This window comes from Megachile rotundata, chromosome 15 (genome assembly GCF_050947335.1).
Source record: "Megachile rotundata isolate GNS110a chromosome 15, iyMegRotu1, whole genome shotgun sequence".
Taxonomy (NCBI): Eukaryota; Metazoa; Arthropoda; class Insecta; order Hymenoptera; family Megachilidae; genus Megachile; species Megachile rotundata.
The window spans coordinates 10,462,576-10,485,150 of record NC_134997.1 but is presented as its reverse complement, the minus strand read 5'-3'; the positions used below and the strand labels follow the sequence as shown (position 1 = coordinate 10,485,150).

The 22,575-nt window shown below is 30.6% G+C and overlaps 4 protein-coding genes and 1 long non-coding RNA gene across 23 annotated transcripts; 2 read left to right on the top strand and 3 right to left on the bottom strand.

Moving 5' to 3' along the window:
- Window positions 1-6: 6 nt before the first annotated feature.
- On the bottom strand, window positions 7-2,328 carry Lrr47 (Leucine-rich repeat 47). 5 transcript variants are annotated; one of them, XM_012282265.2, is made up of 5 exons: window positions 2,249-2,328; window positions 1,464-1,645; window positions 862-1,392; window positions 486-775; window positions 7-385 (listed from the first exon to the last, which is right to left on the bottom strand). In XM_012282265.2, exons 2-5 carry the CDS (start codon window positions 1,629-1,631, stop codon window positions 154-156), a joined length of 1,221 nt encoding a protein of 406 aa, XP_012137655.1. In that variant the 5' UTR covers window positions 1,632-1,645; window positions 2,249-2,328; the 3' UTR covers window positions 7-153. The 5 variants fall into 5 exon arrangements, with proteins under 5 accessions (XP_012137655.1, XP_076396158.1, XP_012137653.1 ...); XM_076540043.1 differs by lacking the exon at window positions 2,249-2,328 and adding an exon at window positions 2,187-2,205; XM_012282263.2 differs by lacking the exon at window positions 2,249-2,328 and adding an exon at window positions 1,983-2,099.
- On the top strand, window positions 2,173-7,915 carry Dnmt1a (DNA methyltransferase 1a). 2 transcript variants are annotated; one of them, XM_012282268.2, is made up of 14 exons: window positions 2,173-2,353; window positions 2,478-3,060; window positions 3,135-3,498; window positions 3,571-4,513; window positions 4,586-4,785; window positions 4,844-5,261; window positions 5,333-5,656; window positions 5,742-5,893; window positions 5,969-6,303; window positions 6,366-6,477; window positions 6,557-6,706; window positions 6,767-6,933; window positions 7,003-7,243; window positions 7,308-7,915. In XM_012282268.2, exons 2-14 carry the CDS (start codon window positions 2,606-2,608, stop codon window positions 7,692-7,694), a joined length of 4,248 nt encoding a protein of 1,415 aa, XP_012137658.2. In that variant the 5' UTR covers window positions 2,173-2,353; window positions 2,478-2,605; the 3' UTR covers window positions 7,695-7,915. The 2 variants fall into 2 exon arrangements, with proteins under 2 accessions (XP_012137658.2, XP_076396150.1); XM_076540035.1 differs by having other exon boundaries at window positions 6,557-6,933.
- On the bottom strand, window positions 7,272-8,083 carry LOC143265831 (uncharacterized). Its single transcript, XR_013040581.1, has 2 exons — window positions 7,944-8,083; window positions 7,272-7,458 (listed from the first exon to the last, which is right to left on the bottom strand). It is a non-coding gene; the product is annotated as an uncharacterized LOC143265831 (long non-coding RNA).
- A 1-nt stretch (window position 8,084) lies between these two features.
- On the top strand, window positions 8,085-10,826 carry nst (phosphoglucomutase 3-like protein nst). Of its 2 annotated transcripts, none has more exons than XM_012282270.2 (8): window positions 8,085-8,233; window positions 8,487-8,591; window positions 8,804-8,874; window positions 8,951-9,528; window positions 9,595-9,876; window positions 9,939-10,096; window positions 10,213-10,521; window positions 10,607-10,826. In XM_012282270.2, the coding sequence occupies exons 2-8, from the start codon at window positions 8,497-8,499 to the stop codon at window positions 10,743-10,745; spliced, it is 1,632 nt and encodes a 543-aa protein (XP_012137660.2). In that variant the 5' UTR covers window positions 8,085-8,233; window positions 8,487-8,496; the 3' UTR covers window positions 10,746-10,826. The 2 variants fall into 2 exon arrangements, with proteins under 2 accessions (XP_012137660.2, XP_012137659.2); XM_012282269.2 differs by having other exon boundaries at window positions 8,090-8,233; window positions 8,373-8,591.
- A 380-nt stretch (window positions 10,827-11,206) lies between these two features.
- On the bottom strand, window positions 11,207-22,361 carry LOC100875854 (uncharacterized). 13 transcript variants are annotated; one of them, XM_012282255.2, is made up of 9 exons: window positions 22,220-22,361; window positions 21,676-21,741; window positions 20,701-20,724; window positions 19,830-20,172; window positions 19,129-19,443; window positions 18,816-19,035; window positions 18,170-18,424; window positions 17,703-17,759; window positions 11,207-12,282 (listed from the first exon to the last, which is right to left on the bottom strand). In XM_012282255.2, exons 2-9 carry the CDS (start codon window positions 21,685-21,687, stop codon window positions 12,267-12,269), a joined length of 1,242 nt encoding a protein of 413 aa, XP_012137645.1. In that variant the 5' UTR covers window positions 21,688-21,741; window positions 22,220-22,361; the 3' UTR covers window positions 11,207-12,266. The 13 variants fall into 13 exon arrangements, with proteins under 13 accessions (XP_012137645.1, XP_076396154.1, XP_012137640.1 ...); XM_076540039.1 differs by lacking the exon at window positions 11,207-12,282 and adding an exon at window positions 13,747-14,446; XM_012282250.2 differs by lacking the exon at window positions 11,207-12,282 and adding an exon at window positions 14,966-15,882.
- Window positions 22,362-22,575: the final 214 nt, after the last annotated feature.

Here is a 22,575-nt window from a genome sequence, read left to right as displayed (position 1 = left end):
GACAAATAAGATTGTACAAGTTATATTTATATTTAAATGTGAAAAATATTGATTATACAAACTGAGATATAAAAGTATTATGCTATAAATAAATTACTATATATATATTTATAAGACATTTGTAAAAAAATATAGAAATTATTAAAAAATATTCTAATAGTGTACTTTTGCATAGTTACTTTCACATCTTGTTGTACAAAAATAACAATCGAATTGTACTATACTACTTTCTGACGATTTTACACTGCTAGCTATAGTACTTAAATTATATTCTACAAATTTTCGTATGTAATATTGGAAGCAAGCATTACCACAGACACAATAGTTTGCCTCATTCAAATACCTCACCAACGTGAATGGAATTATACTTGCATCATATGGACATCTATAAAGATACAATAATGCCAATAATAAGTTTAATTGAATGTATGAAAACCTTAAAAATACAGAATGAAATACACATGCAAATTATATGTAATACAAACCTTGTTTTGAGAACTGCTCTAGCACCACATTCAAGTAAACTTGGTACATTCATTTTACATGTGAAATATAAATCTGTTTTTTGGAATTTATTTTCGGAAACATCTAATAATATCAGTCGTAGATTTCTCATACTTCCAGGCAAATGCTTTAAATTATTCTTTGATACATCTAAATATTTTAAACTAGATAATCTGCCAATACTTTGTGGTAAATATACTAACATGTTTTTACTAGCCTTTAAATTAACCAGACCATAAAGTTTCCCAATTTGTTCTGGTAATTTTATTAACTGTATAAAAAAATAAGGATGTGCTGTTATAAAAAATCGAATTCATGTATTAACAATATTTTGTATGAAATATAAAATAAACATACCGAATTATCACTTATGTCTAATAATTTTAAGTTGGATTTAATAGCAGTCTGATCCAACCATGCCCATTTCAAAGCTTTGTCAAGACGATTTTGTGACAGAATAACTTCTTGTAAGTGTTCTAATGCACCTAATTCTGCTGGTATAGATGAAATTTGATTATTAGATAAATCTAAAATTCTTAGACTTTGCAACTTTAAAATTTGTCTGTCAAATGATTTCCTATTTAATCCAGTTAAGTACAATTCTTTAGTTGTTCTTGGGAATCCTTCCAAAGTGGGATAGTCTGATACTTTATTAACTACAACTTTAACTTTTGGAATGGAAGTTACATTTTTTGGATTTAAATTTGAAATGGTAAGAACTGAAGGATCTGCTTTCTTAGATATTACAAGTTTTAAAATATGAATAAAACTTTTCAATTGAATTGTATCAGACTGAATAATTAAATCATGAGGAGGTTCTATTATACGAATTGTAGCTTTTCCTTCATTGATAAATTTTGTAAATACTTTGTCTATGTTACCATCAATCTGAAACAATAAAAATTTATAAGAAAATAATAAAACAATGTTAATTATGAAAAGAGTTTGATTGATTATACCTTATACTTAGTACCCTGTTTATTTTGTAATGTTTGCCAGAGAAGATGTAACTCTTTACTTTTTACTGAGTGTCTTCCAATTACTAAAATGGAACGCTGAGGTTTTCTTCTTATTATATTTGTTGAAGACAATCTGTTATTAACTTCTATGGTACATGTAAGTTTCATCTTCTTTTAGTTTTCTATAAATATATACCAAATTGCAAAATGACTTATACACTTATACACTGCAAAGTATGCATTACAGAATTGATTTTGTTCCTGATATCAGAAATCAGTTTATTGCTATATCTATCTTTTTATTATCAAAAACAATGATACCAATCAAATTTTAAATAACTTTATTTAAACAAGTGAATATCTTTATAGTACATATATATATATAAACATGTTTGTTTATTATTGATGAATTGTCCTAACCTACAATACTTATATTTTAATTACTCTTTTGTATTTACATTTTTTGTATCTGTATATTTAATACCTTCCAATGTATTAATCAATAAAAATATTTATTACCGATTATTGTTTCATTTAATACTGTTTAAAAGTAAATTATATTAGAGTAAAAATGAAATACAATTAAATTTGGCAATAGTGTTCGAAGGCGGGAAAACATGAGAGAATCGTAAAACGTTTCTCGAACAGAATAATTGCTGTTTATATCAAATTTGTGGCGTTCAAAAATTGGATTACGTTGTGTTAAATAATCTAAATTATTACCACAAATAATAGATTTTAAATACTTATTGTGTCATTGTAAAAATCACTGTTAATATCCTTACACTTAAGATTGAATATGATATTTATGAAACGTGCGTAGGTTTACAGCACATGAGATTTGTAATAAATTATTAAGTTTTAACAATTATTTATAAATTTATAATTAGGTAAGTGAAAATGTAATATATATTTGCACATTATTTAAAATGTTCTTCTTATTAATTGAGCCATATATGTAACATGCAACAAATGTTAGAAAACAATTAATTATATCAATTTGCTTTTTTTCAGTTATATGACATTTATTAAAAGTGATGTTATAATACAGAATTATACACATCTTTTATAGCATTGTATGCAGAAACATTAAATGGCAACAGAATTTCTAATAACTAAAAGTATTATATTTTAATATCACAATGAAACCTAGCACATCTAAACCTAGTAAACATGGATTATCTATAATTGACATGTTCTCTAAACAAATTGCTAAGAGAAAACGAGCCAATGCTGATTCAGATAATGAAGATATGAATAAAGATGATTTACTAATTACATCTGAACAGACTAAAGAAAATAACAATCCACAGATAAACCAGCAATTTCCAAATGAACATCATGAAAAGAAAATAAAAACTGAAGACAATATAATAGTCTCAAAATCTCAAATTAGAAGACCAAATATTTTCCCTGGCAAATGTGAATATTGCCGTCAAAAATTAAATGATGAAATAAGGTTTTATCCTGGACATCCAAATGGTGCTGTAGATGAAGAAATTGCTTTGATTGATCCAAAGTTATGTTTATTTAATGGAAATGAATCTTTTATACATGAAAGTGATGAACATCCTCAAAATAAGTTAACTTATTTTAGGTAAAATTATTGCTTCATTTAATTTTCCAAAAAAATTCATATATATACATATATTCATGCTGTTCAAATTTTAGTGTCTATGATAAAAATGGTCACTTATGTCCTTTTGATACTGGACTCATAGAAAAAAATGTACTGTTATATTTTTCTGGATATATGAAAGCCATTTATGAGGAAGATTCATCCCCTGAGGGTGGAGTACCAACCAAAGATATGGGTCCAATAAATGAGTGGTATGTGTCTGGTTTCGATGGAGGAGAACTAGCTCTTATAGGTTTTAATACCGCATTTGGTGAATACATTTTAATGGAGCCATCTGAAGCATATGCTCCTTTCATGGATGTGGTTAAAGAAAAAATTTACATGAGTAAATTAGTTATTGAATTTCTATTAGATGAAATTAGTCCCAGCTATGAAGATTTACTGAATAGACTTCAAGTAATTTAAGAGCTCTACTTAAAGTTCTTATGGTCATAATGTTTCATTTTATAATAATATGAATTTTTGCAGACTATTGTACCACCTAAAGGCTTGACAAAATTCACGGAGGATTCTTTGTTGCGACATGCACAGTTTATATGCGATCAAGTATTATCATTTGATAATTCTGCCAGTTCCAATGAAACTCTCCTTATTACAACTCCTTGTATGCGTGCACTAGCAAATCTCGCAGGTGTTACATTAGGAAAAAAAGCAGCTCTTCGGCGAACACAGCGACGTGATCAGAAAATTAAGAAACCCATGTGGACAAAAGCAACAACAACCCAATTAGTTAGCAATATGTTCGAAAATATTTTTGCTGATCAGTTGAGTAAACATGATGATAAAGTATCAATGGGACCCAAAAGACAAAGATGTGGGATATGTGAAAATTGTCAGCAACCGGATTGCGGACTTTGTAGTCACTGTAAAGATATGATCAAGTTTGGAGGAACAGGAAGAGGCAAGCAAGCTTGCATTAAAAGAAAGTGTCCAAACATGGCTATTCAAGAAGCAGATGATTCTGATCTAGAAAATGACGATGAATATGAAGCTTTAATGGAAAACAAGAAAATTGAAGAACTAGAACATACGAAAAAAGATTTTAAAGAGTTTAAGAAAGACGTTACATGGGTGGAAGATAAAATTGCTGCCGATAATCAAAAAACGTTCTATAAATCTGTTATGGTGGGCGATGAGAGAATAGAAATAAATGATTATGTCCTCGTAGAACCAAGGAATCCAGCAATACCATTGCATGTTGCTAAAATTATATACATGTGGGAGACCAAAAATGGTCTGAAACAATTTCATGCAAATTGGTTTCACAGAGGAACTGATACTATCCTTGGGGAAACATCAGACCCTATAGAATTATTTTTGAGTGATGATTGTGATGATGTCCCTTTTAAATCTGTTAAGTCAAAATGTACTGTTCATTTTAAAAAGACGCCAGAAAATTGGGATGAGATAGGTAACAATTTATTAATAACGTATAAACATGTAAAGAAATAATTTGTTATAACTTATAGTTAATATGTTACAGGTAATACAAACTTAAGTCTTGAAGATGAAATAAAAGATGTAGACGGTAAAACATTCTTTTATCAAAAACGTTATACGCCTGAAACAGCCAGATTTGAAGATCCTTCACCGGATCCAGAATGTCTTCGCAAAGAGTATATTCACCGCTTTTGTCCTGCTTGTACTCGTTTAAGAGCACTGCAGCAGTTTAATATGCCAAAGGTAAATTTTAAAATAATAATTCTAAATTAATAATGATCAACATTTTCTGTATTTTAAGGTGTACGAATTAATAGAAGAAAAAAGTAGCAAAGAAGTTATTTATGGGGTAGTAAAGTATAAAGGAGAAGAATACAGAGTGGGTACAGCTGTATTTTTACAACCGGAAGCTTATAAATTTAAGTATAAAATTGCGTATCAAGACACATCAAAGGCAAAAAAGAAAAATGTTGATGAAGACATGTATCCAGAATTTTATAGGAAGTCTTCTGATCATGTAAAAGGTTCAAATTTAGACACTCCTAAACCCTTCTGTTTAGGGTATATAAATGCAATATATGCTAATACAAATGATATGATAGTCTCACCTATGGATATTAATATTAAAGTAAACAAGTTATATAGACCAGAAAACACACACAGAGATATTTCATTAATGGAACAAGCAGACTTAAATATGGTGTATTGGAGCGATGAAGGTATATTATAGATTTTTATATAAATTTGTAATAATATATGTACATATATGTTATGAAATATAATTTTCTAGTATGTACAATTAAATTCACCGAAGTCGTTGGCAAATGTTATCTTACTTATTCTGAGAATTTAAATGAATCTATTGAAGAATGGACTGCTTCTGGACCAAATCGATTTTATTTTAATGAGGCTTATAACGTACAAGAAAAATCATTTGATGAACCACCATATCATGCTATCAGTATTGGTAAATCTGGTAAAAGTAAGGGTAACTTAAAGCTCAAAGGTAAAAAAACCGAGGAAAATAAGAAAAAGATATTCGCTAATCAACCAATTGAGTATAAGCCTATATCGAGAAAATTAAAAACATTAGATGTGTTTGCTGGTTGTGGTGGTATGTAGCTATAATTTTAGTTTTTATTTTTTACGTGTTGTCAATACTCTTTTTCTTAAAATTATAAATTAACATTGTTTCAAAGGATTATCTGAAGGTTTACATCAAGCTGACATAGCTGAAAATCTTTGGGCCATAGAAAAGGAAGAACCAGCTGCGTATGCATATCGTTTAAATTATCCTAACGCAACAGTATTTACGGAAGACTGTAATATATTGCTGCAAAAAGTTATGAATGTTAGTGTAATTTCTTCATTCATAGTATTAGTAGAATATGTTTGTTATTATATACTAAATTCGTGTATTTCTCAGGGCGATGCAACTAACGAAATTGGTCAAAAGCTTCCTCAAAAAGGTCAAGTGGAATTGTTATGTGGTGGTCCACCGTGTCAGGGTTTCAGTGGCATGAATCGCTTCAATTCACGACAGTATTCTTTATTCAAAAACTCGCTAGTTGTTTCTTATTTGTCATATTGTGATTACTATAGGCCTAAGTTTTTTATCATGGAAAATGTCAGAAATTTTGTATCTTTCAAAAAAAGTATGGTTTTGAAATTGACATTGAGATGTCTAGTACGTATGGGTTACCAATGTACATTTGGTATTCTTCAAGCTGGAAACTATGGTGTACCTCAAACTAGAAGAAGGTTCGTTTTTATTCCCATTAGAATTACAGTTTTACTTCATTTTATTTTACTGTATCATACAGAATGGTAATTCTGGCTGCTGCACCTGGGCAAACACTTCCAAAATATCCAGAACCTACGCATGTATTCAGTAAACGTGCCTGCCAGTTAAGTGTACTAGTAGATAATAAGAAGGTAAATGATTTTATCATATTTTATAAAATATATTTATGACGTTTAAATAAATTGTTATAACGATTCCATAATATTTCAGTATAGTTCAAATTGTAGCTGGATAGATTCTGCCCCATATAGAACGATTACCGTGAAAGATGCAATGTTTGATTTGCCAGAAATTAAAAACGGATGGAACAAAGAAGAAATGCCATACAATAGTGAACCACTATCACATTTCCAAAGAAAAGTAATTAAATTCAATAAATATATGAAGAAGCAATTCTTTGATGTATTATTTTATTTTCAGATGAGAGGTAAACAGTATCAACCTGTGTTGAGAGATCATATATGTAAGGAAATGGCACCTTTAGTAGAAGGTAGAATGGCTCATATCCCAATAGCTAGCGGTTCAGATTGGCGTGATTTGCCAAATATTACCATCCGATTAAGCGATGGCACTTACTCTAAAAAATTGTATGTATGCCTACACATGAATCTCTTCAGTTATACTAGGGTTACAACAACAGCTGATTTTTATTCAAGGGAATATCCGTATGATGATAAAAAGGCTGGGAAAAGTTCTACAGGAGCATACCGTGGAGTGTGTAGTTGTTGTAATGGGAAACCGTGTGATCCTACAGATAGACAGTTTAATACTTTAATTCCATGGTGTTTACCGCACACCGGAAATCGTCACAATCATTGGTCGGGTTTGTATGGAAGATTAGAATGGGATGGATTCTTTAGTACAACTATTACAAATCCAGAACCGATGGGAAAACAGGTACGAAGGAAATAATTTTAATTACTAATTGAAGCTAATATACAAAATTTATTCAATCTCCTAGGGGCGCGTATTACATCCAGTAGAAACACGAGTGGTTAGTGTACGAGAATGTGCCAGATCACAAGGATTTCCTGATTCTTTTCGTTTTTATGGCAGTATACTTGATAAACATCGTCAAGTTGGAAATGCAGTCCCACCACCCCTTAGTGCAGCTATTGGTTATGAAATAAGAAAATGTATAAAATATGATGAAACAAAAATTGAAACTGGTACAGATACACAATTAAATAATAATAGTATTAAACGTGAAATAAGTATTGGAAGTTTTAAAGAAGATAATAATAATTGTTCGGAATACTCTTCTGAAATAAATAATGAAAGTTCAGAAATAAAATTAAAACGAGATGAGGTACTAGAAAAAATTGCATGTGATAGCGATGAAAGTTGAGATATCTGTGTTTTATTGGTAGTGCTGCAGTCATATGAGTATAGTTTTTTTTTACTTTTGTCATTATGTCAAGGCATTGAATATTGTCTACTAAATGTATAAGTAGCACAAAGTTTTTAAAGTTTTATGTTATTTATTTTTGTTCTGGAATATATTGTTGATTTTATTCTTTTTTTTAATGTGGCTTGTTTTATTTTTAATAAATTTGTATGAATAAATAATTATATGTTTGTTTAATAATAAGAATACCTTGAATGAGTCTTAGAACAATGTTATGCTCACTGTACTTCATTTTCTTTAACAAATTAAAAATTCAATGTTTTTTATTTGATAAAGTCAGAAGATAAACTTTATGTAAATATTGCAATCTGATAAAAGTAACATTGTATTAATGGTGTGATATATTGAAGATCAATTTTATAATATAAATTGTTATACACATTGCAACAAACATTATAGTTTAATGAACTGTTATAATAAACAATTTTGTAACAAGAAATAATATATTTTCACCAATAAAGAAATTATCAAGGAACTTTGTAAGTAAGGTTAAGTAATATTATCGTGACTTTTATTTGTAAACGATAAACTTTAATTATGACATTTTACAATGAATAAATTTAAAAAAAAATGACAACAGGATGGTGTTCTCAAAAATTACATGACATTTCATTGTAGCACGTGTTTCTAAAAATACAATTTCACTTTCACTTTGTGATATTAGTTCCATATGGTGAATGTAACAGGTATTATTGAGCGTGAAATTAAATTCTACATTTCATTAACAAACAGATAATAAACAATGGAATCTTCACAATTAAATAACATTGCTACTACAAAATATACAAAGCAACACAGCAATTTTATACAATATGGAACTGCCGGTTTTAGAACAAAGTAAGTTTTATTCCCACGTTTTATTAAGAAAACAAACATTAAAAATATTATTATATTAGTATCGAACAATCATTTATTTATTAATAACTTTACTATATTTATTCAATCATGTATTTATTTTTTCTACATTCAACTAAATTTTATCTTTCATGAATAATTATATAAATATCATTTATATTACCATTTATTGCTTCATTATAATTTTACTTTAGGGCAAATCTTCTGGAACATGTTATGTATAGAATGGGACTTCTGGCAGTGCTGAGGTCTAAAGTTAAAAAAGGTAAATTAAAATGTAAAATTATATAATATTATTGTTGTATATATTTTTTAATATCTAATACAAAATTTTTTTATAGCTGCAATTGGTCTAATGATTACTGCAAGTCACAACATTGAATCCGATAATGGTGTAAAGCTTATAGATCCAGCTGGTGAAATGTTAGAAGCATCTTGGGAACAAATAGCTACCACTTTGGCTAATGTTGATGATTCAGAACTATCTTCCACAGTACAGAAAATTTTACAAGAACAGAATGTTGATATGTCTATAAATGCAACTGTAATAACTGGTAGAGATACTAGGGAAAGTGGTTCTTCATTATTACAGGCTGCTATTGCAGGCATTGAAGCCTTGAATGGAACTGTAAATAATTTTGGAATAGTAACAACTCCTCAGTTGCATTATCTTGTTGTATGTATAAATACTAATGGTAGCTATGGTGATCCTACAATAAGTGGTTACTATGTAAAATTGACAGAAGCCTTTAAACGCATAAGACAAAGTGAGATTAACAATCAGCAGTATGTTGCTGAATTGTCATTAGATGCTGCCAATGGTGTTGGTGCTATTGCTGCAAAAGAATTCCAAAGTAATCTGGGAATGGCACTTAAAATTAATATACACAATGATGGAAATGGAGAATTAAATCACATGGTATAATATTAGCTATTCATATTAATATTTAAGTTACTTTGAATAATTTCAAATAATTCATTTTAGTGTGGTGCTGATTATGTTAAAGTACAACAAGCACCACCAGCCAATTTTCCTGTGAAAACAAATGATAGGTGTGTATCTGTAGATGGTGATGCAGATAGAATAATTTATTTCTATTTGGATGAAAACAATAAATTTCATATGATGGATGGGGATAGAATAGCAACACTTATTGCACAATATTTTAAAGAACTTTTGCAAGAAAGTAACTTGTCATTTCAACTTGGCTTAATACAAACAGCATATGCCAATGGTGGTTCCACCAATTATATTTCCAATGTACTGGTACGTGAATTTTTTAAACATCGTCGTCGATAAATATTATCATAAATTGTTATTTATTTTAGCAAATACCCGTTGAGTGTGTATCAACTGGCATCAAACATCTACACAAGAAAGCATTAGAATTTGATATAGGAGTATATTTTGAAGCTAATGGTCATGGAACAGTGCTTTTTAAAGATACTGTGATTCAGGCAATTAAAAATGCTACTACAAATCCACAGTATGTTTTATCTAAGTCTATTGTATGAAACAGAGTATCAAAATATTTAATACATTGCAATAATAAATTGCAAAAGAAATTGTGGTAGTCAACATTAATACACTATAATTTTGTAGACTGTCTGCGACTGAAAAATCAGCTGCTTCTAAGCTAATGAATATAATTGATGTAATAAATCAAACAGTGGGCGACGCCTTTAGCGACATGTTACTAGTAGAAACAATTTTACATGCAAAAGGATGGAGTATTATAGATTGGGAAGGAAGTTACAAAGACTTGCCGAATAGACAATTAAAGGTAAAAATTGCTGATAAGAATACTATAACAACAGCTGACGCAGGAAGACGATGTGTAACACCTGCGGGATTGCAAGAGAAAATTGATAAGGTTGTATCGCGATACAGTAAAGGTCGATCTTTTGTTAGGTAATTATTTTTATTATCTATTGCAATAGTTCTCAGACTGTGCATCGTAGACAGTATATTAAATGGAAACAATTTGTATTTTTAGACCGTCGGGAACCGAAGATGTAGTAAGAGTATACGCAGAATGTGAAGATGAAAATGAACTTAAGCAATTAACTATAGATGTCGCATTATTAGTTTATAAACTTGCAGGAGGTGTTGGTCCTGAGCCTAAATTAGCATAAATAGCAAACATTTCTACATTGAACATAAACTAAATTGGAATGAAAATACAAAAGTTATGAATAATGAAATGTATTGCATTACGTAAAGCTTACTGCACACATTGTCATTGGTATCAAATTTAATCTTTTATAGACTGGTAAAAAAAGATCACAGATTTCTATAAAACATTTACAAAGCAGTATTTATTGTAACAGCATTATGTTTTTATGCAATTTATTTTGAAGCTTTATTGTAATATAATAATGTTTTTAACATATTTTAGTATTTTTTTAAATCTGTACCTTTTATACATTTATAAAATTGTTACATTAAAATGTATAATGCTTGTATCAAATATCAAAGTATCTTGTACACATTCCTATAAAAAGTTATATAATAAAATTGGTAAATAAAAATCCAGATCTTAAATAACATCACTGAAAATAAAGTCCGATATAATTAAATATGTTCAATTTAATAATACATGAAAAAAATATTTATTACATAAATATTGTTTCTTTACAAGTTTATGCCGAATACAATAATAAATACATTAGGTATGTTATGTAAAGACATCAGTTTTAAATTTCCTGCTTTAAGAAAGGCCATTTTTCACATCTTAACGTTCACCTTTACTAAAGAATAATTTACTTACTTTCAATATTTGAAAGAATAACTGGCATATGTTAGTTAACTCTCAGATATTGGTTTCAAATCGGGGGAGACTGATCTTTGTTTATTTTATATACAATGATGTGTAGATTGTTTTATTAAAACAGCATATAAAGCATCTCGAGTAATTTATTTATATTTATTTAAAACATTGACTGCTAAGCTGAAGCCGTTGAAAAAGTTATTAGATACTATTTCTATTTTTAACCAATCTTATCTATTGTATTCAGAATACTTGTTTAAATCTATTATCCATAACTTTAAGTACCTAATACGAATATTTTTAATTAGACTTCAAATGACCAATATATACCATCAATGTTTCAGGGTTAACAATATTTATTGAAGATTCTGAAATATTGACAATGCACATTGGTTTGAGATCTCCATTAGAAGTTAATTTCTATTAGTGACTTTTACATATTATTTATGGACTGTTTATCTGATACAACATGTATGACACACATTTTTTATTAATGATAAATTCTTACACTTCACATTCTATAAAAATACTTTCTCCCCTTTTATTTCTTTTAATGAAGCAATAGAAACAATTTTTAATAAAAACCAGTAGAATTTGAGTCACCATTACCTGAGTGTTAACAATGAAATAATACTGATCGCTTACACTTGCGTATGAAATATTTAAGGAAATAATTATCGGTGTGTCTTACATTTCCAATACACGTGAACAAAAAAGAAACCCTCTTTTCTCTTCCTTATCCGCATTTCTCTTCTTTCTAACGTCGTCGCAAACATTCCTGCTGATGGAATAAATCCACGGACCTGAGTATAGAGTGAGAGACTCCATGGTATTATTAGGACCCACACTTCCAATCTGAGTTCATCTCATTGTCCTCACTGTGTCGTCATCCCGCTTGTAATCTATCAAAAACATGGTATTATTTGGTGCATAGCGCATTTTCAAAGCCCGCAACAGATACGAGCATTTCTTGTGAAATCTTAAACTAAAGAAAAATTTTATGCTTTGACATTCACATAAAAAACTGTATTCGCATTAATTTACTCCTAATTCCATCTCCGTTGCATTCTGTCGCAAATGTCAATTTGTATCGTTTAATGTCTAGTATTAGCGCATGTAACTGAATGTAATATATCTTTTCCTTAGTTCCTAATTGTATAATTATTAACTACTGAAGTATATAAAAGCAATATCACAGCACTAATTGTTCATCTACAAAGATAACAATTGATTAATTTAAATATACTTAAAGTAATTTTAAAATACAGTGTATTGTAAGAAGTAACAAGACTAATTTAATGAAATAAAATAATTGCAGTTTAGTTAATATTATCATTGCGCCTCCAAACAGTTTTGACAAATAAAAGTAAGATTGGTCATTAGGAGATGGAATTAGAATTAACGCGTGTTAAATGTCGAAAATATTCGCCATCGCAGCACGTTCGCAACGGTATTTTCACAATCGACGATTGTAGTAACATTCTTTTCTTTTTTTTTCGTAGTTCCGTGCATTTTCATCGTTCGCAATGACTGATAATAGACACAATGCGCATAAGAGAGCGCATTCTGTTATTTATTATCTTTATATGTTTCTATTTATAATTTTGCTTTAATGAGCAAAGAGTAAAGGGCGCACGCGTTAAACATACCTTCTGTATAAATTCAAAGCACCGCCAGCTTTGAGCGCAAACGCAATTTGTAGCACGTTATCCGCATATCGAAGCTTGCATTATTCACCAGTAGTCGCATCTACGGGCCACACGCATAGGTAAGCGACTTGATATCGGTCTCTTCGTATAATCTGACGTTGATATGCCACCAGGATTCGAAGTGAGCTGCGCTTACGCGGGTTCGTCGCACAATTCAAGATTACGCTGTTCTAAGTACAAGTCATTGTAGATTCCATCAACTTTCAAATGAAGTTCTGCATTTACACTTGTATTCTAACATACAAAAGTTTCGAGAGCTTCAAAAATATCAAACTAATACAATGATCGAGATCATAACGTTTACACGAATGGTTCTACCAAGTATCATATACCAATGATGGTCAACTGATGAGTAGTCAGTTTACAAATTTTCAAATTGTCCAAATTAAATTTCCAAATCCTTAAATTGTAGAGCTAAAAAATATATACATTTGAAAATTTGAAATCTTTAAAACCCATCATTGCACCAGTGCCTTGTGAACACTATCAGGCCCCGACCATCACCGTTATAAACCATAAAAGAATTCTAAACGGAGGATGGGATATCTATTTGACAAAAAACATTTTTCACATGGAGATTTCTATAATAGGAACATTGAAATTCGTAATGTATGGACGCTGTGGACCGAATACATTCAGCAGAGTAAATACTAGATATTTGAATTATTTCAATGTTGTATTTGAAAACTTAAGAAGTTATTCGGTAACATCGTTCCTTATTATTAACCCTTTGCACACTCTAACTGTTCTAAACAGCGTTCAAGCACCAATGTAGATACAATTGATACAAACTTGTGCCAGCGAGATATGCTTAGAGTGCAATGAATTAAAAATAACCAATTAATTACTATAAATACACGTACAGAGTGTCCCACGGTAAGCATCCTTTGAAATATCTGAACTACTGATTTTTATGAAAAGAAAAATGGAATGAATTGTTTCTGTTTCTAATAAAGAATCTAGGAATTTTTTTTTACAATGCCTCCCAATAAGAATAGATGTAAGGTATTGTTCTAACAATTGTTCAAAACATTCTATTTTTCAATTTGATCTTTTACATTACTGATATAGTAATGATTGTACATACAATTTACAATACATTGTTAATACATTTCTTTCCTCTCTTTAGTAACTTTTAAAGAAAAGTTTAATCAGATTCTTTTTCAAAAACAGAAAACATGATTTTACGTATAAAAAGGAAAAAGAAAATATCAATAGTTTTGATGCTGGATAGTGGAACACTTTGTACACATGTTTATGGTGAAAATTATAGTAGACGCTTGTATGAGTTCTTGGTCCACAGCGAGCGTTTTGAAAACTTCAGTTCTGTATCCCTGTCTGATCTAACTGTTCGACTCTGAAAAATGAAAAGCAAATTCAGTGACATGAATAAGGGCGTACAAATGAAAAAGAAGTATATTGTATAAACGATTGATCTCGATCATATTTATCTTAATTTCTATGGTAACGTTGCAATGCAAAACATCATTCAGATAATAATAATGTGTACCAAGAATGGAACGCGCGCCGAACATTCCTAGTTGGTTCGCTGTAGAACGAGAAAAACGATATCGCGCGAGTGAAATGCCATTAATTTCACCATTAATTAATATCATCTTCCATGTAGATAATTTGTATTCGACGGATCCCCTTCTATCAGCTAGCCAGCGTCGCACGTTTCAACGAAGAGAAGATGTAGCAGAAAGTTTTGCTTGAAAAGCATAAACAATCGCACGAAACGAAAAGTACAAAGAAAAATAAAATAAAAAAAAAGATACAGAAAGATCCCCAATGGTACGCGTGAAACACATTTGAAGATACAAGGTTTAGCAAAGTATAAATGTACACCTCTGAAACATTTAGAGCCAAGAGAGACTTAAAGATATGTACGTTTGAATTTTATTTTTCATTCCGTCAAGGTACATTGATAACTCTTCTGCAAACACGTTTCCTTGCTTTATTAATGAACATTTAAAACATTATCCAAGTTCTTACGTGTAAAAAAAGATTATACAGCATTTTTTTCTTTTAATCTTGTTTAATAGCCTAAGTCAACATCATCTTGCTGATCTAAATATTTGATATATATATATAAACTTATAACGAAATTATTTTATCCTAATCGTGTAATTATCGTGTGACAATAAGATAGATAAAAAGATAATTGTTCAACCCGTAACCGTTTCTGAAGTTGGGCTGTTCTGCATTTAGCGCTACGAGAAACAAGAGAGTGAGAGAAAAAACATAGGAAATATCAAGAAAACACTACGAAACAGAAATCGCAAAACAAAATGAATATCCGCTATCTGCTGGAAAAAGAAAATGAACGACAATATATAAAATCCCTTGATTCCATCTTGGAATACTTTTTTTTTGTTTCTGTTCGTTTGTTTGTTTGTTTCTTGTTCGTTTCACTTCAATCGGGGGATTCAATCTTCTTCTATGCTCTTCGTCAATGAATCGTAGGTTGTGTTCATTCTTATTCGTTATTACTCATATTTGATGCTTCTTAATTCTTACCGTGGCTTAAGTTAGCATTAAACGTTATCGTATCTCTATCGTATCTATCATTATACATAGTTATATATCGTATGTAATGGTATATGGATTCTGTATGTCGGACGCAGGGCAGTTCCTAGGTATTCGATTCCGTAAGCGAATGACCACCAGACTAAAGAGGCATTTTTTTGTTGTATTTTTGTTTGTTAAGGGTGCCTTTCGCATGCGCTTTAGTATTTTGCTTTAGTACGCTTTTAGTACCTCGGTGGCATCGCGTCTGCCGGACCTGGGAAGCTAAAAGGTCAAAAAATGAAAAATCGCAGTATTAATTCCTTCCAATCGCCTTGCGGCGAAACAAAAGCTGGAAAGTATAAGATGCAACACTGGTACGCGCGAATTCTCGACAATCGAACCGATATTTCATACGACGACGAACGGAAACCTCATCTTTTTCTTTTCGGTTCTTCGCAACGAATATATAATACACATTTGCCGAATGATATACAACTTACAGACCTGGGGAATTATTTACAAATTTCTACGGAAATTCTTTCCTACTTTAAGCCAGATCAACAATCTCTATATACAATTCAACGTATTCCAACTGGATGCAGTATGACATCAGAGCTGAAAGATTTCATTCTAATGTTATTCTACATTTTATTCAAGTCTTAACTTCAGTCGGAGCATATTACTAATATAACAAATTTACAAATTGTTTTCCGCATTAAATTTTTCACTTTCCAATTATTTCTTTCTAATTTCATCTCATTTGATTTTCGATACATAATAGAATATTTATAGAAAATCTTTACAATTAAATATATCAGTATATTGAAAAGAAAATGTCGCCTATTTGTTACACAGAAGAAACGCCTTAGTCCCAGGTCTGATAAGTTATCACAAGTTTAAAGGTATCGCCGCATAAAAAGGCGCCATTCTCGCCATTTTCGCAAAACAGTTTATAGCGTTTAAATAACCGCGAGCCACGATGCGTTTCGAGCATTCGAACGTAAAAATTTCGTAATAATCGTCGAAAGTATTCGGCTACCTTGCAACATTTCTTGCCAAGAGATGCGCGACAAACAAGATACAAACGCAAACGCAATTCTCGTAGCAAACCGAGCTTCGTACATATATGCATCTTGAATACGCATTGTTTCTTATACAGCGTTCGTTAAAAAAAAGTAAAAAAAATAGATGAAATCTGTTGAATTTCGTGCGTGTTTAACATGCACGAATACCGACGCAGTGTTTCGCATTACGGTTTATTAACGTCGTCGTCGTTGTCATCGTCATATCTGCCAGATCGGCCGATTACTCGCAAATACTCTTCTCGGCGTGGACGCTGAATTTCGCGGACTTTTGGGCGCAGAGTACATAAAAGAAGAGAGGCAGTATTCGAAAATATTTTACTGAAGAAATTATTTAATTTTAATATAACTAATAAGATAAATGAAAAGGAGACCTCAGACAATCAACATTATATATAAAAACTAAATGTTCATGTTGATCATCCGAGGTCATCACTCAAGAGATGTGCATTTGACAATTTATTGTAAACTATATCCACAAATTGTATCTCAAGTTTAACTAAAAACATGTACTGAAGAACTTAATTTTATTGAATAAAAATATCTGAATTAGTATTAATATGTTAAATTGAAACAAAATCTTCAAACATCATATGAAACTATAACATAAATACAACTACCTCTGTTCTCTTTCACACTCAACATTAGAAAAGTCGCAGAACGATTTTCTCGGTATTTGACAAACGAGATCAATGGCGTGCCGTTGCATGCACAAATGTACGCTTTCGATGATCAAGAAACGTTTCCCTCGCGCTAAGTGTCACACCTTATACTTTTACAGAAAATATGTTTTAGCCTAACTCGATCCGCATAAGAAACGTGAACACATTGAGGATCAGTGGTTGAACTAAATGTAATACGTTGCGCAAAAAGAGCGTGGTCGCCTGATTAACGAACGATCGTTATTCGCATAAATTAACATCGCTCTTCAACGCTGTGTAATGAGTGTCACTTTGGAAAACGCATTCGTGTAAAATGTGTAATATACTAAAAGAAAATAGTAGCGAGAAAAAGACTTACCGTCCACCACTGCGCGGAGGACCATATGCATCTGGTCTGTCGTATCCTTCGGTATAACTAAAACAAAAATTAAACTATTAATTTTCTTGTTTTTTACAAGAGGGTACCATATAGGCTTCCATCATTTTTACTTATGGGAGTACCTTGGGAGTACCTAAGAACCTAGAGCAAGCTAAGGAAAGAAATTTTCTTTTGACTAATGGAAGCCTACAATGCACCTCAGTATAGATATATTATTCCTATTTTTAATTATGACATATATTTAAGAAAAAATATATAAATTTTCCCACTGAAGATATGTGTACTTGTAAACAAGTTAAGTTATATTGTTTATACATTCCATATACCATTTTGTTATTTGTACAGATTATTAAAGAAAAAGAAAAACAGTTTATCATGTTCAAATAATACTCATTATTTTTTATATTTATTTAAGCTAATAATGAGATAAATATAATTTAACTTACCCTCCACCAACAGGAGGATATCCACTACTGGGGACAGCACTGCCTGGTCTTCTACTAAACATATCTGCTTGTGGTCCTGGACCAGTACTGTAGCTAGGTGCCCCAGTGCTGTAGCTGGGTCCTGTACTTATTGGCCTGTTAAACGGAGTCATATCATTAACAGGGGGACCATCCCTCCTGTCATAGGCCATCGAAGCTGCCTGATTTACCCCCCCGGGCCCACCCATCATATCCCCAGGCCCGCCCGGATAACCCCTGTCATACACAATTGGAATATATTAACTTATTTTCACTCTATCCTGCATGATGCACCAAAATCTTGCTCAAGCGTAATTAATTAAAAGTATGTGTTTAATGACTATTGAATTAGTTTAAGCATTACAGGTTAGAATAAAAATGAAGTTTCAATTCATGACTGTTGTGTTTGTACGGTTTTATAAAGCTGTAGAAAATGTATCAATGTGATCTTTAATAATTAAATGCAACAATTTGAAATATCATTGAAAGTTAAATATTAGAGAAGCTTTTACTAATATGCAATGAACATATTATATATAAGAAATGTATTTTATGTTAGTTGAAACTTAGAATAATTAAATTATTTTAAACTTAATTTAAATGTTCTAAAGAAAACAAAATAGATTACCAGTGGCTTTCATCATATCCTACATCTGTGTACCCTGTTCCATATCCAGTAGTGGCAACTGCACCACCACCATTTCTCATAGGTCCTGTTGCAGTGCGATCATAATCATTTCTAGCTGTATAATCAACTGTGCGATTTGCACCAAAGTTATCAGTACGTCCATAATCCATTGGACCTGGTGCGCCACGACTAAAATCTCCAGTCATTCCACCTCCAACTACTGCAAATGTAAGTATTTTTTATGTTAGATAAAAAGAATAAATGCCGCTTTAATTACAAGAAGTTAATTATAAATAAAATGAATGATAATTACCATAATCTGTTCTAGCTCCAAAATCTGCAGCACGAGTATAATCTGTTCGTCCGTAGTCAGCTGTTCCTGTAGGTCCGTATCCTCCAACTGCTCCGGTTGCTGGTCCATATCCTCCTCCCATTCCAGGCGCTGTAGAAGTGTAGCCCATTGCCGCGCTTCCCACGTTTTGTCCATACGCTCCACGGTCGGTGTACCCAGTCCCAAAGTCTGCTCCACGTCCACTAAAGTCTCCAGCGCCACGATTGTAATCGGTGTACCCCGTTGCGACGCCACCTGCAGCAGATCCATCGTAACCAACGAGTTGGATCGGAAGAACTGCAAAGCATGCCGAGATATCCAATTGGTATTTTAGTCTGTATTAAAACACATAATATACATGATTTAATTTTCCATTTTCTCATTTCACTTGATTGCTTTATACTACACTGTCTACATTAATACTAAATAGCCATTTGTCTAAAACTACTGAATTTATATTTATATGTTATAATACAATAAGTTTACATCAGTATTAATGAATTTCTCTCAACATTATTTAGGAAGTGTAGAATAAAGCATATCAACTTCTTTTAAGAAAATTTTTATGGAGCAACAATAAATGTATTTTTTAAAAATAAATAATATATCAGAAATATTACAGAAATTTATAATCATTAATGAGAAAATGGCTTTAGTAAAATATATTAGGTAATTATACGAACCTCTTCTATCATTGTAAGGTCCAGGACGAGCGTCTCTACCACCGTCTCGTCCTCCTCTACCACCTCTCATTGGTCCACCTCTTCTGTCTCCATCCCTGCGTGGTCCTCCAGCTCCACGTGATTTGCCAGTAGACTGTTCCACATTGATCGTCGCCCCTTTGAAGTTGGAATTGTGAAGTGCTTTGATCGCTGCAGCTGCATCTTCCTCACGCGCCATGTGGACAAACCCATACCGATTCATGACATCGCACTCAGTTACCTCACCAAAACGTAAAAATAATTGTCGCAACTCATCGTTGCGACAATTTTCTGGTAACCGACCCACAAATATTTTTGTTTTTCTCTGCAAAATTAAAATATCGAATTAGGAACAATTCTTTATTATATTTATCTACTTAATTATAATATGTACATGCATGTATATATATAGTATAAATATAAATTACAAAGAAAATGGTTCTTTTGTATCTCTGAATTCGACCTTGCTTCTATTTTCATAAAAGCACGGTGTCTGTTCGAGATTTTATCTCGCTCAAAAGTTTTACCATTATTACAAAAATCATGTGCTAATGACAATGTAATATCACTGAGCTTCTAAGGAACAATTATTAATTAACATTAAACTTATAATTATTATGTTATAAATAACATTATAATTATAAAATATAAAATAAGTCATTAAAAATTTTAATAAAATATATGAATTTATAAAAAATACAATATTTTACATACCCAGGAACAAATCATATCATTTAACTAATGCTTTTTTTTTTGTAAAAAAAATAAAGAAATTTGTGCACATAAACAAATAATGAAGTCATCAAATAATACCAAATGAAAATATACAAGTTACTATTAGCATTGTTCTTACCGGTTGATTAGATGAAACCATTTTCTGAAAATAAAAAAAGAATATTATTAATTGATATTCTGTAGTTACATCACTTCACTTTAAAATGATTCCAGTTTGATATTAATGCTTAGAATAATTATAACTAATATACATGTAATGCTTTGTACAATTCTTCCATAACTTATCAAATCTTTAGGAATCATTAATATCAATTAATATTATTTATATTATAATTTTATACATATACAAGATTACAGTTTTGCGTGAATCAACATCTTAAAGCAGACACTTTCAAGTTTTGTGGTAAATACTGAAGCTCGTAATCTTTAAAGTAAAGTTTTAATTATTCAATACTGTTGAATTTATGAAATTTCAATTGTTTCAAGTTTAACCATAAGAATTTATAGTTATAATCACAATGATATTTTATGTAAAATAAAACATTTAATATTAATGTATGTTGCTAATATATAAAAAAAACTAAACCATGCGTTAAGAAAATTTTTTATTTTCCTTGTAAGAAATTTATGATAAATAATAGTTTTAAAAAAAATGATGTGTTAAATATAGGTGAACTATTAACTAAATATTGAAATGATGCTTACAAGTTTATTTATGTGAGAACTGCAAATATCAGTTATTTAACTAATTCATAGCAAAAGAATTATTAAATAACTTAATTGTAGATGTATTACAAAATAGAATACGTGTTAATGCTAACAATATGTTCATTTGTACTTAAAGAAGTGAACTGCACTTTTTTCAACTTTAGCATTAATAATATCAATAAATATAGATATATAATAATATTATGATAAGAAATCAATACTATAAAAAAGTAAATTATAAACATTTGTAAGTACTTATATATGCATTAAAAATTAATACCTTTGGAAGAAATGGTTACATGTAAGCATTAACATTTCCTTGAAATTTCCTGAAATGGAGAATCTACAGCATTTCAAGAATATTAAAAAAATGCATAAAACTTACATGATTATACATTATACGTAAAAATTCTGTATTTTACGTTTTACAATCACAAAAAAGAACAGGTGTCTGAAATTGCAAATAAAATAATTTTGTATTTTTTTTTGTTCCAAATAAAACAAGATAAAAAAATTAATTTATTATAATTTTACAAATCTCAAACTTAAATCGTTGAAAGAACTTAAGGGGAAATTGTATAAAAAATTTTTTGAATGGGAAACGCAGAAGACGCTTATATACTTTCTTCAAGGCCATGAAAGTTATCACATTTTATCAATAAAAAAAAGGGAATTATTTAGATTTTTCTAATGGAATCTAATTATTATAACCGAAAAAATAAAAAAAATTGATCACAAATCGAATTGGAAAGAAAATAGAATGATACGGGGATACAATACAAAAGGATATCTAAAAAACAACCGGCCCTTGGCGTGCCCTAGTAGTAATTGACGATATGCGAGATCTCTTTACCACACAAAATTGGACATTTCTTTTAGATCATTTTGGCCATCGAATATTTGACTACAAAAATCACGTAACTACTTACATGTGGCTGCGACGTTTTGGCAAAATTAAATTAAAGTAAAAAGGGAGAAAACTTTCGTGACGCTAACAGCGAAACGAGATACGAAATGGCGTCAACGATTTCCACCTTGAACACTTTTGACGGAAAGCAATGTTTTATGTTATCTATTGCCACTCTTTACTGATCTAACAACAAAAATCACTAGATTATTTCTGGACAAGCCACGTTTTCATGAGTAATCACGCCACCTTTCTTTTGTTAAAAATATGGAAATACAAGTAACGAACGATGAATAATAATATTTTTAAATCAGTGGATTAACATGAGGAATGTTTCAATTCTTTATGGGACGTATTTATTATAAGAAATTGTATGCT